Genomic DNA, 19114 nt, shown 5'->3' on the forward strand with positions numbered 1-19114 from the left:
TCAAGCATTATTTGGAACAATTAAACTAGTTATTTAACTATCTAATTCCTGAGGCTGAATTTAGTATTTGAGAATGTTGCCTAAGGTACACTACAAGTGGTAGACTGGCATTATACCTGCAAGAAATGAGGGTGGACATATACAAATATCCATGCTTTCAAACTTGGATTGTAGGCTAAGGCAGCGGGTTTCCAGATCGCCATGCCAGTAGGGTGGCACGTGATGGAAATTAAGATGGAGTGGAAAATCTGTAAAGAGTTGTAACTTCCATATTTATGTTCAGTATACAATAGTAAAGATATGTTATTAATATTTAGATGTTGTTTAACTTTGCTTAGTGTTATTTGTAGCAGATGTTCTCTTCTTTTGAAGAAGTTGAGAAATTTTTTTATTTTTTAACAATGAAACAAATGTGACCCAAACTAGGTTACATTATAGATCTTGCTGTGCTATGCCATTAACAGTGTTACCCTATCCCATTTTATAAGGACACACTGGTGCTCAAAATTTCTAGATACCTTATGTTTTTGTAGGATTTCCCATTTACCTGGAAATTCATGGAAAGTGACAGAAATAAAAAAAAAAATTGTCATAGAAAGGAAACTATAAACATTTTTGAAAATTGTCGTATAACAGTATTTTTCCCTGAGAAAGTTAGAGAAATTAAAAAATGCACAGATCGATTCTCTCAAATTATAAAAATTTTATATTTTTGAATAGTACAAAATAAACAAAAATTACCTTTCCTCGACAGAAAGCAAATGAAAAATTACTGTAGTGTTCATTTTACTACGGAAAGTATTTTATCTCCTTCATATGTTATAAATTTTATCTCTTTTCCTCCTGGTAATGGGTTTTTCATCACTTCTTATCTTCAGAAATGTACTCTTCTACTATCTCTTTTTTCAGAAGTCTATCCTTCAGAAGTAAATAGTGTAATGTAATCCTTAGCTCTGTGTTTGGAAATCCATCGTTTTCTTTGGACTAAAAGTTAAAAAGTTTTCTAATATTATAAATGACATATTTCTCCACAATGAGTGTTTTTTTTTTTTTTTTTTTTTTTTTTTTAAGAATGGACAGTTTTTCCGGAATTTAGTTTTCTTGCCAAAAAATTCTCTGTATATTTTTTAATGTTGATATGCATATTTGTATTTTTAATTCTTTCATTTTCCTCACATCAACAAATAAGATAAATTTTCATAATGTATTGTGTTTTGTAGTAAATGTAAAGATTCCATTGCTTCAGTTTAATTTGAAGTTACATTATTTTGTTCTGGGGATTTTTCTGTTCGGTCAAGAAAAATTAAGAAAATTAAAAATTGGAATTTAGTGACAAACTTCTTTTCAAATGTAGCATGACTTCTAAATTCCTAATTGAAATTATAATTAATTTTCAGAAAAGTATCCAGTTGGGAAGAGAATATACTAATATTAAGTATACAGCAGAAGCAGCCGGTGCAACTGATCCTGTCAAAGTTGTTACAAATGCTTCAGCTTGTGCTACAACTCTAAGTCCGCCAACGCCAACAATGCCTCCTCTTGTTACTAGGTCTTCTTGTGAAAATTTGAAACCACCTGTGCCTCCAAGACCTAGTCCAGATTCAATAGTACCAAGGTATTCTTTATCTGTAATTCAAATATGCATTTGGATATTTATAATATTTGCCAGAGCTATGCTAGCTAAATATTTATCATTAAATATCATGTGTTAATATTGTAATTTTAAATTTGTAAATTATTTATGAAACATGAATCAAATTTGATAAGACTGACAGTATACTGTGTTTACTATAAAAAAACAAAATCACCAAGCATGAGTTGCATTTGACATATAAAAAATGCCACACAGAAATAACAGAAACCTTGTAGAAAAAAGCTAAATATAATAAAATTATACTCACATTTATTTTTTGCATACAGTTTCTGGTAGTTATATGCATGCAATTGCTATTAATATGACTTCGAAGCAATTTTGTTTCTTATATATTGCTGCTCAATAAATTCTGCTAGGTACAATTCAGTATGATTCTGAAGAAAAAAATAATTATATTTCATAATAATAGAGCATGCACAGATGGTCACAAAATGCATCTATTTATACAGTGTAACAGAATTAATGGTCATGTTTATAAGCAGTGAAGGACATGGAAAAAGTAACAATTTTCATAATAAAATGTGTAGTAGATTGTGAAATGTGAAGGCAACTAACACAGGAAATATGAAGATGATAGTTATTTTAATCATAGATCTTAATTAAAACAACTCATTATTTCTTATTATTACTATTTTCGTAAAACAGTGTTTGATATTTGTAAGAGTTGTTCAAATAAATGGCCAACAACTGCAATACATGCGGGACAATGATGATTGTTTATGAGAAGCAGATTGACATTTTTTAAGACTTTGTCACCAAAATTAGCATCACTGCTGCAGAAGCATATAACATGTCGGGCATCTGTCAATCACTTCATCATCAATATTCTGTTTGGTGATCATTTATTTGGATGGTTGTTGTAAATATCAAGCATTATTTCTTCTAAATATCCATCATTAAAATTACTTTTCACTTTCATGTTCTTCATACCTATTGTGTTTCTGCATTCATATTTCATGTTCTATCCCATATTGTATTACAGAAATTGTTACTTTCTGTCACCTTTTAAACTTATGACTATCAGTTCTGTTACATCTTATATATCAATGATAGAAATATTTGGAGATGCAGTGTTATGGAAGAAGAAAGGCATTTATTTATGCTAGAAACTGATTATGCGGCTCCTGGTTATTTTTTCTAATAATGTTGCAGTTTATTTACTTTTGAGAACTCCCATACATTTATTAGTTGCAGGAAGTATTTAAAAATGTGCAAAACATTTTTTGACTAAAATAATTTTATTGCGTGTGTGAGGTGCTAAGTAGAGGTAGTTTTTAGTCATAATCAACTTTGGTGATTGATCAGAGAAGCAGTAGTTTTCGTTCATGGTGGCCACTGCTGTATAAAATTATCAGATGGATATTTTTTTTTTTTTTTTTTTTTTTTCCATAAGGGTAGCTTTGAGAAGACAAAATTGAATAAAAATCAGCTGACTAAATTTAGACCATAATGAAAATCATTGCTAAATTTCCATTTCAGTTTTTAACCCATAAAATATGAGAACTAATATCTGTTTGCATACACTGAGATTCTCCTTTTCTTTTTTCTTCCCCCCCCCAGTAGTACTGTTTTTTTTTGGGGGGGGGATACATATTTTTAAAGTTGTGTTGAGTAAATTTATTGTCTACTTAATGTCCAATGCAGACACAGATGCAACCCTTCTAAAAAATATCATCATTATGAACATTTAAAGAAATTAGTATAATAAATCAATGTGTGTTTATATAATGTACAGTACAAAGTCTGTAATCCGGACTCGTTGGGACTTTGATGATTCCAGATTAGAGGTTTTTCCGGAATATAGATCATCAGTTTAAATCTGGTGAGATGACATGCAGAAATTATACAATTAAAAATATGAAACCATAATTTCTGAAATAAAGAGCAATTATGATCTAAAGGGTATCAAATTTTACAAAAAAAAAAAAAAAAAAAAAAAAAAAAAAGAAGCTTAATATTTATTTGTTTACTTTATTAGACATTTCTTTCAATGTGCGCATGAGTAAAGCATACATTACGCATAGTCGAAATTAGAAAATTCCAACCAGAAAACTATTTTATGTGTATTCCTGATATTTATAATGACGAGGCAATTGATTTAAATCATATCAAAGACGACGTACATCAAGATGAAATTCTACACTTAGTAAGGAATTACAAGCCGAATAAAATAAAAACATCTGCTCAGATGAGGATAGTGCTGGCAGATCAACTTCCAGTTCATTGCGCGCCATGATGTCACCCCCCCCCCCCACAGAGCAGCGTGAAATTGATAAACAGATTTCGGAATGGTTAGAGAAACAAATCGTTAAGCCAAGCTGTTCTGATTATGCAAGTAATATCATGCTAAGTAGAAAAAAATGCTGTTCATTTAGATTATGTCTGGACTTAAACAACACTGAAAACCTGGTGAATCCCTTTCCAAATATTTAATGGCCATGCGTGAAATAGCCAGTCGCGGTTCTGTTGATGATTCATCAATTCCTGATTATGTAATTAATGGGATACTCGATCAGAGTAGTAACAAAATTATTTTGTATGGACGTAAAACTATTTCTGAATTCAAAGAAAAATTAAAAATTTATGAGAAAATCCGTGTTCCAGATACGAAGAATAAGGGTTATTCAAGTACTAACGCACAAAATAAAGCACGCGCTGTACCTAATAAGAGTAATGAACCAAGGTGTTATAACTGTGGAAGTATGGGGTGCATAATGTATGTGCATTCTTTTGCACGCATGCATAAAGCATACAAAAGAAAGTTTGTGGCTTTCAGGTCCAGATTATAGATCATTCTGGATAATGGACGTCCGGATTACGAACTTTGTACTGCATTTACTTTCAGTAGTGAAGATTTCTGTTATTTAAGGAATTTACTTCTGCTTGTGAAAATGCCCATAAAATTTATACCTGTTGTTAATTAATATATATATTTTTTCTAGATTTAGTTTCAGAGAACTTTTCGTATCCAAGTTTCTTCTTGTAATTCAGCTGTTCTATTCTCCTATATATTTAAATGTGTTTTAAGATTTTATCGGAATTTACTAGAAAAAATCTGCATCAAAATTTATTATAAATAATTTTCTTACCATAAAAATCACCTAATGATTAACTCATGTTGCAGTGAATATTATGAATAAAATGCATAGTAAGTATAGAATTCTGTTTGCCAAATACTCTGTAAGATTAACTAATTGATATCAGCTTGCTTTGTATTGTAAAAGCCAGAATTAATTTTCATCATTTGTTTTTGATTTCAAAACATTAATCTGTTGTATGAAAATTTTACATGCTGTGCCATCTACATGCATAGTATAGATTCAGTTGGAAGAAATGCTCTTGTTTGTATTTCTTCATATTTTTTGTATGTTTCCTTTCAGGAATCTACTTCTTGTCAGCATTTTCCTTCCCTGTCAGTTAAAAATGCTTGACTGACTGCTCACATTTTCTTACATTATCCAGGTTGCCACATTTCTTTCTATTGTATACAACAGAAGCAATATCTTTATGTGTGCATTCATACAACTATATGCATTTCTAGGAAATTCAATTGTGTATCTGAAAACCTCAGCTGTTTTTTTTTTTTTATTATTTTTCTTCATGCTTTTTTCATTATGGTTTTTCGCCCACCAGCGGCCGAGCGGTAAAGTCGCTGAACACTGGTAGTTCGGTCCGAGGTTCGAATCCTGCGAACGGGCTGGCTGCATGGGCGTTTTCATGGTTTTCCCCATGTGTAACGTGTATACGAGCCAGTTTCCCTTAGAAAGTCCTCCACGAAAGGCATCCCTCCCCTTAGGCAGATAGCCCTAGTATGCTTTGCCATAACTAATACACCATTATGGTTTTTTCACCTTGAGAGAGTAGCATTTTTAATTCAAAATGTGAATTTGAAATGCTATTCTCTCAAAGTTAAATCCAACATTACACAAACCAACATTACACATCGGTTTCATATTTTAAGTAATTATGTCTTTCTTCTCTGTTTTTTCCAAAGTAGTTTAACACAAAATAAATAAATACAAGAGAAAAAAAGAGGTTGATTGGTTATTTAAATATATAAAAATATATAAAATTCTGAGCAAAGAAAAATCACATTTTTCTTAATAGCTATAATGCATCTCACTTTTTTTAATTAGTCAAAAATGTAAGATCATGTACCACTGTTAAAACTCCCTCTGATGAAAAGCATGGTAAGATAAAATTGTTTATATTCTTGCTTCTAAAAGTAAACTCTGCAGGAATAGATTTTAATTGTTTACACTATTATGGTAGTTTATATAATTTCAAGTTAATTTTTATTTATTTATGATTTCAGTTAATTTATTTTATTTATCTCTAAGATCTGTTGCTGATGCAGAAGCACGTGTGTGCAATATATAAAAGAAAAAAAAATGCATGTTGCCTGTATTATTTGCTTGTAATTAAATTTTAAAAAATAGCCACTTTTCTTTTTTGCTGCATGTTGTTGTTTTTGTTTTTGCTGCCTTTCTTAATTTCAGTTTCCTTAAAGGCCCCCCGATGAGCCCTTGCAATTGTATGAAAATATACCATTGAAGGATAAGCCTTTGGTAGTTCCTTTGACTGCATCATTCAACATTGGGCCTCCTCCAACAATAGCTCCACCTCCACCACCTCGAAAGTCATGACAGTTCCTAACTCCAGAATCTGATATTTGTGAAATAGTTTCTGTAGAAAGTAAGAAAATTACGTATTTTGATCTTATGACACGAGAGGTTATAGTAAGGAGGAATAAAAAGGAAATACATGAAATAAAAATCGTGATCAAGGCAAATATAACTCATACAGGAAAGCAGAATTATTTTGTGTTAAAATGTAGTTTGAATATTGGGGTTAAATTACTTAAGGTAGCACATTTGAAAGTATTCATAGGAGAGATGTCTTCACAGAAGGCTTCTTAAAAGAAATTGGCTTTTATTTGTGTTACAGATGAAAAAATAATTAAAAGCTTATGCAGGAAACCCTTTTAATTCTCAAGATACAAATTTTAAATCAAATACCTGTGTCAAGAATTTTATCCATTTGAGCATTGGTGATCCACTAATAAGTGTAAAGAAACATTTCAAAGTAAACATTTTCATCACCAAATTGAAAGTAATCACTAAACTGATTCCTTTTTAAAGTTGGAAAGATTCATGTTGTTATTTTTAAAGTTCATATTGTATATTTTTATTTTAATTTGAAAGCATTATTGCAATTAAAATGATTGCAATAATGAAATTGTAATGTGAATGATTGCAATAATGAAAGCATTATTGCATTTGTTACTTTTATGCATAATTTTAGTTTCTAATTTATTAGCATTCTAGAGCTAAAACAGTGCTGCTCATCATTCATTCTGAATATATAATAGTAACATTTTCTCAGGAAAATTCTCATAGAATATAGTTACACACTTTCAATTTGATTGAAATATTAGGATTAGTGGTTATTAAAAAAATCTACATGATTTAACAGATTTAACTCTTTGAATTAAAAAAAAATACCCTATTTTTTATTCAAGTGAACAAAATATGTCTATGTCATAAATAAGGTAAATTTAGCATTAGGGATATTTTTGACAAACGGTTTCCAAGCCAAAGGGACCGTTTCCAAGCCAAACACATATGTCTTAGCCATTGTTAATGATGGGATACACAAATCCCATATCTAGCGATCGACTTACTATAAGCACACCTATTATTCTCGAAAACTTTATTATATGAAATAGATTTTACATTGTAGGGTACAGGGTAAAGCATTCTTTGTATAACCCAACATTACACATTGGGCAACTCATATTTGTTCTTTTCTCTATGTTCATTTGTGTACAATGAGCACAGCTGCATCTTGATTTTCCAACTATTGGAAAATGATCCCCAACATTCAGAAGATTCTAAGTGCTTTTTAACCTAGCAATAATTTTTAAACTTTTAATGGGACATATATGCCTGGTTAGTAGTCAAAGAGTTAATCTTCTTAAAATAGGTTTTTTTTTTTTTTTTTTTTTTTTTTTTTTTTTTTTTTTCTTTCCATGAAGCCACAAATTGTATCCTGCATTGTTTTCATTGCAGGAAGCATACCTGGGATGCTTTTCTGGAATATAAACTACTGCCTCATTATGTTCTTATGAATTTTCTTGATATCTTGACATTTTCTTCCTTCAAATGGAATTTGATATTTTAAAAGAGAAAAATGTTGCAGGGGATGAGATTGGGAGAATATACAGTGGCTATCAGATCTACAAAATTTTGTGCATAGCCAAAAACTTGTGCATGCTGAGTTAAAGGGGTAAGTGCATTATCATGATGGAGTTACCCTTCACTGAGTGCATACAAATTACCCATATTAAAAAACAGACTTTCTTAAATACCACAGCACTTTATGGGAGTACATCTGAATTATATTATTCCAGATAGAAAAATTCATCATCAAAAATACTGTTGAAGTTAAAGAAAACAATCAACAGTATCTTCACATTGCTTCAACTCATTCATGCTTTCTTGGATCTCAGAGAAATTAGAATCTTCCATTGTAAAGACAGCCTTGGTTTCAGGGTCATAACTATTTAGTCAAGATTTGTCATCTGTTATGAGAATTTTCAGGAAGTTTTCATCATTCTTGCCATAATTGTACAGCTGAAATCAAATTTTGTTTTGTATCGTTTGAAAGCAGTTTTGAAGCAAACTTCACAGATGTGCATGGCATACTCAAATCTTCGCTAAGAATGAAATAAACTGAACCATATCTAATGTTGAACTCTTCAGCAGTTCCATAAATTATGATCTGATGATCTTTCTCTATTTCTGAAAGTACTACTTTGATGTCCTCTCTCTCTGTTTTGCTGCTTATGGGTCTTTAAGGATATTTATTACTTTGGATACTTTTTTTTTTTTTTTTTTTTTTTTTTTTTTTTTGCCATTTTGGAAATACAATATGTCAGTAAACCACATGTAGTTGATACACTTATTTTTGTACATTTTCTGAAACTTTAAAATCTCTGTAAAGAGTCAGCAATTTCAGCTTAACTTTCTATTCCATGATTACTGTGCCAATGAAACACTTAATGTGTTTGTTCAAAACATTCTTACATGGGTAGAGAGTTTAGGATATTATTGCATGGCCACACACTCAGCTTAATCCGAGATCAGTTTGTGACAAGTGGCTTCACTGTGAATGTTTTTGCTGTGACATGTGGTATCAGTCCCCTTTTTTTTCATACCTTGTCTATGAAATTGAATTACACCATTCAAGCACATATTTTTTCAATAAAGATTCAGGACACTTTTTTGGTTGATTTTAAAGCAGGATGAAACTTCAACAGATAGTTTATATAAATTACATATGTTTTTAAAAAAATGCGAAAGTGTTAGTCATGTCATGAGTGCATAGAATGTTTTTTATTCTAGTCTGTTTAAAATAAGTACAATTATGTTATAAAATGTTACATTTTTTCAACATGTGAACACTTAAACACTTGCAGATATACTACCAAATTCATTACCATATGTGTAATGCAATTAAATTAATTCTTTAACCAAAATTGTGTTAGTATTGGGGTGTTACCAGTATTGTTAGTATCTGCCAAAAACATGCATTAGTTATTTCTGTTTGAAGAATTTTTTTTCACTTCAGTAAATTGAGTATTGCTGCAAATCATACTATTTCAGCATTCTTAGTTAGTTTTCACTGTATTTAGTGTATTACTATAAATTTTAAGCAACAAAAAAGCTTAAAAAGCACAGTAATTTGCATATGAAGTACATCAAGTTATGCTAGTGCTGCTGCCCAAAACCAGACAAAAATCAAGCCATTTGAAAAAAAATATGAATGCTCATAATGTACTGTAATTTTTTCAAAAATTTTCATTTTTGATGTCTAGTGTTAGTTATGCATTCAATATGTAGAACGTTTTGCAACTGATAAGATAATAGTGAAGGATTTGAAGTTTTGCAAGTTAATTGCTTCAAACTTATGTTATGGATGAATGCAGTTTAGTACTATAGATGTGCTTTTTTCCCCTTGGGCTATTTTTTCCCCAAAGAAAAGAAAATTGTAATATTATTGTGAGAACAAAACGTACAAATATATATATATATATACCAGCATATGGGAAAATCTCTTAATGTTTATCATTAAGCATTGTGATCAGTAACAAGCTTTTCATTGTTAGGTTTCCGAGAAATCAAATCTTATGGAAATATATAGGTTGCTGATATTCCTAAACATTGAATGCTTCAAACGTCAGCCCTTTTTTATTTAAATGCACAGGTTAGACATTTTGTCCATTTTTAAAAGGTTTACAGAAAGCCCTTTTTTTGGAGGGGGGAAGCAATGCTTAGATTATCCATTATCAGATTGTTAAGTTCAGTAATTGAAAAAGAGCTTATCCCTTAGAGAACTAAGCAGTAATTGCAAGATATTAGCTCTTGTAGATGCAAAAGGATATTTTCATTATTTTTATGCTTGAATCTTGACTAACTTGAGCAGACAAAATGCAGTATGTAGGAACACTTTGTACAAATTTTTATACCCAAGAGATATTTCAGAGTGTTATCAACAGAATGAATGAATTTCTGCTTTTGCAGACATTTTTGCAAGTGTTATGATTCCTTGTATGGGAATTTTAGCTTATATGGTAGTGCACTGCATATTGCAGCGTTTGGCATCTTCAGTAAAATCTTGGGCTTAATTTTTTGCAAGTGAAAATAGGGAAAATGTGCATGGGGAAAACAACAGTGCAAGGGAAAAAGACCTTGTTTATAAAAAGAAGAATGTTAATAAAAATAGGCAGCACTGAATGGAATGTTGAAATAGACATTAATATACCCAAACAAACATTTCTCACCAACAGGTTTGCAAATGCTGCCCAATGTCACCAACAAGTTCACAATTTTTCAGTGAGGGTCCAGATTATCAGAAATTACTGACGGAAGATTGAGAGTAGTGAGCGTATTGGATATTTAGTGATGAAAAACTGAAAAATTATCACTGTCTGAAGAAACATAAACAGTGTCCACAAGTCAAACATAAACTGCATGCAGGTCGATTAGTATAGGCATTTAACGCTAGAACAGCGGAAAATCTTACCTACTGAAACGGCAGTAAGGGGTCAGTTTGACCCTTCGATGAAAGTACTAAAACAACAACGGAAAACAGTTTTAAATGCCATACCTTGCCACAAATATGAACTTTATATGTATTTCATAATTTATATTTAATATCACATGATAATTTATTGACTTTTTAAAATACTGTAAATGTTAAGAATTGATTTCAAATAAATGGTTTCACAAATTAAAACTAATCTTAACTAAAATAAAACAAAATTTATGTAATATATTTTTTTATGTACTTACTCAGAGGAGAATTCATTCTCTAAATCCAGAGATGTTCTCTAATGTTTCATTTATATCATTATATGTTTCATTTATATCATATCTCTAATGTTTCATTTATATATTATATGTGTAGCTGAATGGAATATGTAAAGCATTTCATTTCAGTTCTATTTAATGTTTAAAATATTAGAGATTACACATACATATTAAGAATTAATGCAGTTGATGCAAAAATAATTTTAACAATTTTTCCAGTGCATTTTCCGCACACAACTTCGGAACAAGATGCACAATATTCTTGAGATTTGTTTCCATTGCATCTCTGTACATGACACTTTTTTCTCTTTATATCCATTTTCTTTTCATGTGTTTTTTCTGAAGACTCAGGAAGGATCTTTGGGAGTTTTGTAGCCATATGCACCACTCTTAACTCCTCTCCTAATTTCAGTAGAAAATCTCTCCTGTTAATGGTGTTTCCTGTTACACTTTTATAAATTATCCAGGTGTTCAAAGCTGCGCAATCCAAATTATTGAAAAAAAAAGTACAGGCCATCGTCTAGAAGCCGATTTAACTGAATATTTTCGGCACATCTGATCACGAATATATACCATACTTTGTTGCATTGTAAAATGCTATTGAATCGAACAACTTCTTGAGACTGTCTTCAGTTTTTTACAGTAGAATGTAATGAGCTCTGTAGAAAAACGCTTTTGTTTCTTTTGCCTTGATAAATGGTAAATGTGATATTATCATGTTCCACTGTCGTCGATGAATAAAGATTACCATGCATAAGATATAGGAATTTCTCTACTGTTCTTTTTGATTGTGCGTACCATAGTTGTATTTTTTGATTTTAGCATTTCTGCTAATTTAACGCTAGTAAAATAATTATCCGTGGTAATATTCCTCTCTTTGTTTAAATGTGGCTCCGTTAATTTTATGACAACATTTTCAGACAAACATAATTGAAGATTTAGACATATATTGTGTAAATATACGCATAGCTTTAGATGGGAATAATTGTTCATAAACTGTAATAACTTGTCCTGGCCGGTAGCACATTTTGCAGTTTTCAATAAATTTGTTCCACATGTCTGATGCAAGAGCAAATTTATCAGTCTGTAATTGAGTAGATCTTGTCGTCTTTTCATAGAACCTTAAAAAATCGTTTTATTTCTTTGAATCTATCTTTTGATATAGTTTCTTTGCAAAATGGTATTCCCCATGCTTCAGACCACAAGGAATATAAATCTAAGCCTTTTGCTCCTATTACTCCTCGAACATACAATATATCAACAAAAGCATCTATCTCTCAGCCAATGATAACTTCCAGTCTTTATTTCCAAGTTGCCAATGAGCTTTGGATTATGTACATTTCTTTATACGCAGCAAGGTATCATCATCATCAAACAGTTTGTCCTCAGAAACACGACTCTTTGCACAAGATGGTTGGTCCTTCTGTTTCATTTAGAACATTATAAGCAGGAACACAGCCGCAGACTGAATTTTTGGAATTTATTTTATTCCATATCGTGTTATCAGGAGTTGTAAAAACAGTTTTGCAAGTACCCTGATCCATTTTTGCCCGTTTATTTCAGCTGAGTTCTTCGTTTACTTCACTGTCCTCGGATTCACTAATAGTTTGTGTCTGGAATTCATCTTCAGTTTCTATAGAAAAATTATCAATTTCACCTCCATCACACTCATTTTCAGATAGCTCCTGCTACAATTTTTTTAATTTCTTCATCCGTAAGACCTCTTTTTTGCTTATTAGGCATATTTTGTAAAAGTTGAAAAAAGTAGAAAAATATCTGACTATCAGAAAATGATAGGGAATATATTTTAGCATATGATTCTTACAGCGTAAAGGAAAGGTGATAATGAACTTGACGGCAGAATTCATATTACTGAAATACTGATTTGGGATTACCAAGAAAACATCTGTCCTAACTGTTATCACCTGCTTTAAGTAAGCTGAACTAACAACTGTCTGTAAAATAAACTATTTCTGAAAAGAAATCTAGGCATGAAAAACCCTGCATCAACCTTCTGTGCAGTATTTTCTTATAACGAATAGGTAATTGCAAACAAAGAGACAACAACTTATGTAGACATTACAAAGTAGTGAGACCACCCAGGTTTTTATTCCTCTGGGAGATAATATGAATACAATCGAAAAATCCTTAACAGTGAGCTTTTTTCATTTGTTATTTGACAATGCCACGAGCAGAAAGAGTGATAAAAGTAAAGAGGTCAAATTGTCCGCCATTCTAGGAATACATTCCAATATTTCATAAACTAACAAACCAAGAATGGTCATAATTGTTTTACAAATATTTGTTATCTATTTAGGAAAAGTCAAAAAATTCCAAATGATTTCTTCTAATAAAACAAAAGTAATCAACAGTCAAAAGTGTTCAGGGGTCAAAATGACCCCTATCACCATTCTAGTGTTATTCCTTCTGTGCAGCTCAAAATGCATCATCAAATTCACTTTTAGTGTGTATGTTCCAGGTTATTTAATCTTGGCAGAGGTAGCCGGCTAGGAACAAAGTGCACTTTTTAAATGAATTTCTAAGAGAAATGGTCTCATATTTACATTACATGGTGTGTAATGTAAATTAAATGATAAAAATGAGTAAGCAGCCAGTGATTCTTCTAAAGGAAATAAAACCCAGGCTAAAATTACCAGTACTCTGTTGGCTGCTAGTGGGCCTTGCTTATATCAGTGTTAATTTTGTTGCTTTTTTTAAATGTGCTACTTTACTGGATTTGATGCTATTTTGGGATTTTCAAATTGTGTGGTTCATATGATGATTATCAAAACTAATTTTTGCACTGATAGCTTCAGATTTAGATCTGAATGAAGTATAACTATCTTTTGTCGATGTGCTGTTACCTTCTGGCAAATAATTAGTGAGTGCTTAACTACTAACTAGTTATTTGCCAATTGGTTGGGAAAAAAGAAGTCTTGAAAATTTTTTTTTTTCCCCTATGGGTGAAAGAAAAATTGGGAATAATGTACTGTATTCTATGATTATAGCACTCATAGAATTGAATTTAAAATATAGCATATATAATGTGGTGTGTGTTTTGATAGTGCTCCCCCTTTTTTTCTACAGTACAAAGTCCGTAATCCGGATGTCCATTATCCGGAATGATCTATAATCCGGACCTCAAAGCCACAAACATACGCATGCGCATTTGATGCGCGCGTCCGCTACACATGCGCGTAAAGCCAATAAAGCGTTTACCCATGTGTGTGCTTCCAATAGTGAAGAAAGTAACAGAGAACGTTATTGAAAACGAAAAAATTTCGATTGACAATTTAATCGGTATTCTCGACACAGCAATTACAGGACTTGAACAATGGAACTTTGTAACTGAACAAGAAATTATGTCTGTTTATAGATTTAAAGAGAAAGTATTAGCACAAAAAACAAAGCAACTTAAAAAACTTACATTGATAGAAATGTTTATTAAAATAAACAAATAAATATTAAGCTTCTTTTTTTTTTTTTTTTTTTTTTTTTTTGTGTGTGTGTAAATTTTGATACCCTTTAGATCACAATTGCTCTTTATTTCATAAATTATGGTTTCATATTTTTGATTGTATAATTTCTGCATGCCGTCTTACCAGATTTAAATTGATGATCTATAATCCAGAAAAACCCCTAATCCGGAATCAGCGAAGTCCTGACGAGTCCGGATTACGGACTTTGTACTGTAGTTCTTGGAGAACTGATAAAAACTTTTAGAGGACAACTGTTTGTGAGTAAATTCAGTATGTAGACTTCATAACATATCCTTCCAAGTAGGGAATTTAAAGAAAGATTGTATGAACATTCTAACGAGTAAATATTTTAAACCTTCATGTTTGCCTCCTATGTTGGGGAAATTTGGGGGGGGGGGATTGGAGATATAAGTTTTGCTGCTATGGGAAATGATAGGCATTCATTTATTATACTGCATTGATATATCTTTGTTGTGTTATTTAGAAGGAAACTTAGTTTTAAAAAAATGCATCACAGAATCATGAAATTGTCGTTATTTTTGTTGTGCTGAATTTTTACTGTGTAATTCTGGTAACAATAATTCTTACGTTTTCCACCAGGTAACCACAATTTATTAATTTTTTAAATATGAGCAATGCAAAATAATGTTCAAATAAAATTCAAATGTGCATAATAAGAAACAGGCAACAAAGCAGGAACTTAAGTAAACTGTTAAGAGAATTAAATAGAATTAAAAATTGAAAGAATATGAAAAAAATTTCTGTAAATGCATGGCTCTTTTAAATGACTGACCCAATTTCAGATCACTGTAGTCTAAAAATTTATGAAAAAGCACAGAATGGCTAATCTTATATGAAATTAAAGTTTATATCCAATTTTTTCCCACAGTGTTCTATGCATGTTCCATTGTTAAGTTATGCAAAGTCAGGATGGTACTGAAAGTTTTTGTCATGCTTGCTTCATATTCTTTTTCACTATCTTTACAGTAACAATGAGGGTTTTGTGATGATGTAGATTCGAGGGCAAAATGTGGTGAAAATGCATATTTAATAAACCTACAAAGTAAAAGTTATATAATGCAAGGTCTGCCAACATAAATTCAAAGTGTGAGAAACAACTTTGCAAAGAAAATTTATATTTCATTTATGATTTTGACCTTAAATAATTGGAGATTTGCTTTTCTTATGTGATGAATGCTAATGGGTACAGGATTATTTTTATCTATCATTTTGAACCACTGTATAATATTAAAAAAAAACTATTTTATTTGTTGTTTATATTTGTAGTATTTCTTCCCTTAATGCAACTTAAGATATACGAAATGTATTTAATGAATATTAATAAAGCTGACTTTTTGTCATGTTGTTGTTTCCAAATATATTATGAGTTTCTGATATCGTTGTAGACAGCTTTGATTGGTTTGCATTTCACTTGACATTTTTGCTAAAGGGTCTTTGCTAAAACAAGCATTAAACTTCATTTAATCTATGCAATATTTATGTTGCTACTGCAAGCTACTAAGAACATTAAACACAAGGCTATACAAAATGCCTCCAGTTTGTAAGCTTACATGGTGATCTTTCTGAATGCTCTAACTGTGACCTCAACTGTGAAGTAAACTGAAAACTGATGCTCTCCTCAGTCTAGTGTAATTTTTCCCCATCCACTGAGAAGTTTCCTTTGAATTTATTTAATGCAGTCGATTGAATCTCTTTTATGTCTTCAGTAATGTTCGCTGCAACATCTTTCTGTTCAGACTTTTCAACAATCACAATTCTTCAGATTCATCAGATGAGGAATGTTCAGCGTTCATTTTTCAAAAGGTTGACACAGATTTTCATTTGGGTGCAGATTCTTTAGTGTAGTACAGATTGCACTAACAGATATGTAACAGCAGTTCTCTGGCAAAGACAGACTCTGAGGCTTTTCATGTTGCATTATACAAGAGATACTGATCGCCGCTCAATTAGGCCTCCGAGTAGGATGTTAGCCACATGGAGTTTAGGTGCCAGATCGCCAGAAGATACTAGGGGTATGACAATGAGTTGGGTACTGATGAACTGACCAAATGTAGTTTGGAATTTATTAAAAGATGACAGTACACTTTGTTTTTGCAAAAGACTAGAGCACACAAGTCACTTTGAGCAATCAGGAAGAGACAAAACTGTAATGGCATTGTTTGTACAAAGTTAAATTGCAGCTGGGCATAAACTAATGCAGGAGAACATATCATTTAAACTTATGGACAGTTAATTAAAAAATAATCAATTTAGAAACTAAGATATTAATGCTGAATTATGTACAGAGTTAAATATAGTCAACAGCATTGAGTATAGGGGGAAGTGTGCTGCTATATTTTTATTGAGGCAGGCAGCATATGGTTTGGCTGAGTAGGCAGTGGCATAATAGGTAATGACTGAGACAATTATATTTTGTGCAGATCTGGTGCTGCTAATGTTAGTGGCCCATGCTGACAACTTCATGGGAGCTGGGTTTTTTAAGGTGGTATCCTGAAGTCTGTAGGCAGTCAAATACGTAATGGTCTGCTTTTCCTTCCCTACCACATATGCAAAGATCTGTGTCATTGCACTGGAAGCAGTGCAAATATGCTGAGAATGAACCATGTCCAGAGAAGTATTGTGTCAATGAAGCGGTGCTGCTGCATAACTCTATTGATACTTTTGGAAAGAAAAAGAATTTCACTGCGACCTGTGAGAGCTGTGAGCCATCTTTTCTACCACTTTTTGAGCATGTGCTCCTGAGTGGTCCAAGTATCCAGGCTTTCTTGTGCTGTGTTTTTAAGGCTGCTCCTACCAGTTACTATTAGAAGAAAGTTGTCAGTGTAGGCAATTGCCTTTGTAGCCTTTGCATTTGCCTTTGTAGTTGTCAGTGTAGGCATGCAGTTTTAAACAATGCTCCGTAGTTGTCAGTAGTCGGAGAACAAAACTGATGCCAGGAAGTTAATTTGGCAGCTTTTGTGTTGCACTTATACTCAGCTCTCGCTCAATGATGTGCTAGCATGCAAGAATTTCTGAGCATTTCTTCTAGCACCCTTCTCCTTAAAGCTGTCACACAGCTGTGTTCTGCCGTGAGAGCTGGGAACCACGAGGAAGTGTTTTTGGCTGGGACCAGTGACTTATATCTATAACCTATAAGCATGTTTGCAGGTGCTTATTGTGCATTCTGTCATGATTGTGTATAAGAGGTCTAATGTGGATGTGTCATTACTTTTCATTAAAGACATTATTAGGTTGTTAACATGTGTCCTCAGATTTCTATAGAACTGTGTATGTCCTCTGTAGGAAGTTTTAAAATGACATTTTATTAGATATAAGATGGTGGTACCTGTTGAGAAAGTAATAATCTTGTGGTCTGTAAAAGAGGGAATATCAGGATTTGACCTGCTGAACAAATTTCACAGAAGTCTCTGGGCTGAACTTAAAACATTACAAAAGAATTTTCTTTACATGTGTATAATTATCAAGCTCTTCTTCTGGCTCCTGTCAAATGATAGAAACAATGTCCATTGGCAGTTCAGCCATTAAATGAGACACGAGACACCTAGTCTCCTTTGTTTACATTTGCTTTGTGAACCTGACACTCAAACGTCACTTCAGTGAAATATCGGATAGTTTGGAATAATTGCGATTCTCTTATAGACCTTAGGAATATTATTTCGAGAATTTAGTTCTTATTAGAGTTTGGTTGTTATTCTAATTCAAACTCTTGTCTCCCTTTCCTTGAGTCTACATTCTTTGTTTTCATTGAGCCTATATGCTGTTTGATCTGAGCTTCAGTAATTGACTCCACCAATGCCTCAAAAAATTTTTCATCATATTGAGGACTCTGTACGATGAGTTTTTAAGATCTTGTAATTTTGCATTGGGTTGGGGAACCTCTAAACTTAATTCTACAGACAGATTTATGAGGTCTTGTTTTCTGCCCTTCATCCAGGTATGATATTTTGCAAATTCAGAAAAAAGCAAAAATCAAGATCATATGATACAGTGCAAAATAAATATTGGCTCTACAATGGTTAAAATTTGTTTTATAAACAGTTAAATTATGCCTCAGTTACAAAGATTATGTGAGAGAGATAGAAAGTCTTATCTCAAATGCTGTGATTTCCTGAGTCCAATCAGATATGTAGGAACTTGCATTATCATGATGGAATACCACTCTCTGATGATTGATCCTCAATGGGTACTTTTTCTACCAAACATTATGAAAATGATCAAGCTATTGGTAGTGCACCTTTCCATTTAATGTTTGGTTCAGTAGTAGAAATTTATGGTAGATCACTTCAGTAAAATCTTATCATAATCTTGATATAATCTTTTGTGCATAGTATCCTTGTTTTGTTATGGATCCTGGAGATGCATGTGTTCTATAAATAATCCTGCATTATTTAATATTGTTTAAGGAAAACATTTTTTATGTTACTATTTGATGCAGAGTTCCAAATGCATTTCGCAGGTCAAGGTTTAAAACACACCGCTTTACTGTTCTGTGTACATCTTTTTCCAGTAAATCATGTGTCCAAATTTATCACAAATCTGAAGGTGTGATTCAGTTTCTCCAGTGTCATCTTATAACCCTATACTGC

General features: G+C 32.0%; 1 protein-coding gene across 2 annotated transcripts in view; it reads left to right on the top strand.

Annotated features, from left to right (window-relative positions):
• LOC146994483 (uncharacterized) overlaps nt 1-19114 on the top strand; it is a 69406-nt gene that overhangs the window by 33191 nt on the left and 17101 nt on the right. Inside the window, exons 6-7 of one of the 2 annotated variants that reach the window (XM_085826200.1) lie at nt 1398-1615; nt 6165-6301. In XM_085826200.1, the coding sequence (XP_085682326.1) occupies nt 1398-1512 (115 nt within the window). In that variant the 3' untranslated portion in view covers nt 1513-1615; nt 6165-6301. Of the gene's footprint in view, nt 1-1397; nt 1616-6164; nt 6302-19114 lie in introns of those variants that run through there. The other variant, XM_085826201.1, reaches the window with a different exon arrangement.

Source organism: Stegodyphus dumicola, chromosome 11, assembly GCF_044657685.1.
Source record: "Stegodyphus dumicola isolate Sdum_Otavi_A_Nest chromosome 11, ASM4465768v1".
In the NCBI taxonomy this organism is placed as follows: Eukaryota; Metazoa; Arthropoda; class Arachnida; order Araneae; family Eresidae; genus Stegodyphus; species Stegodyphus dumicola.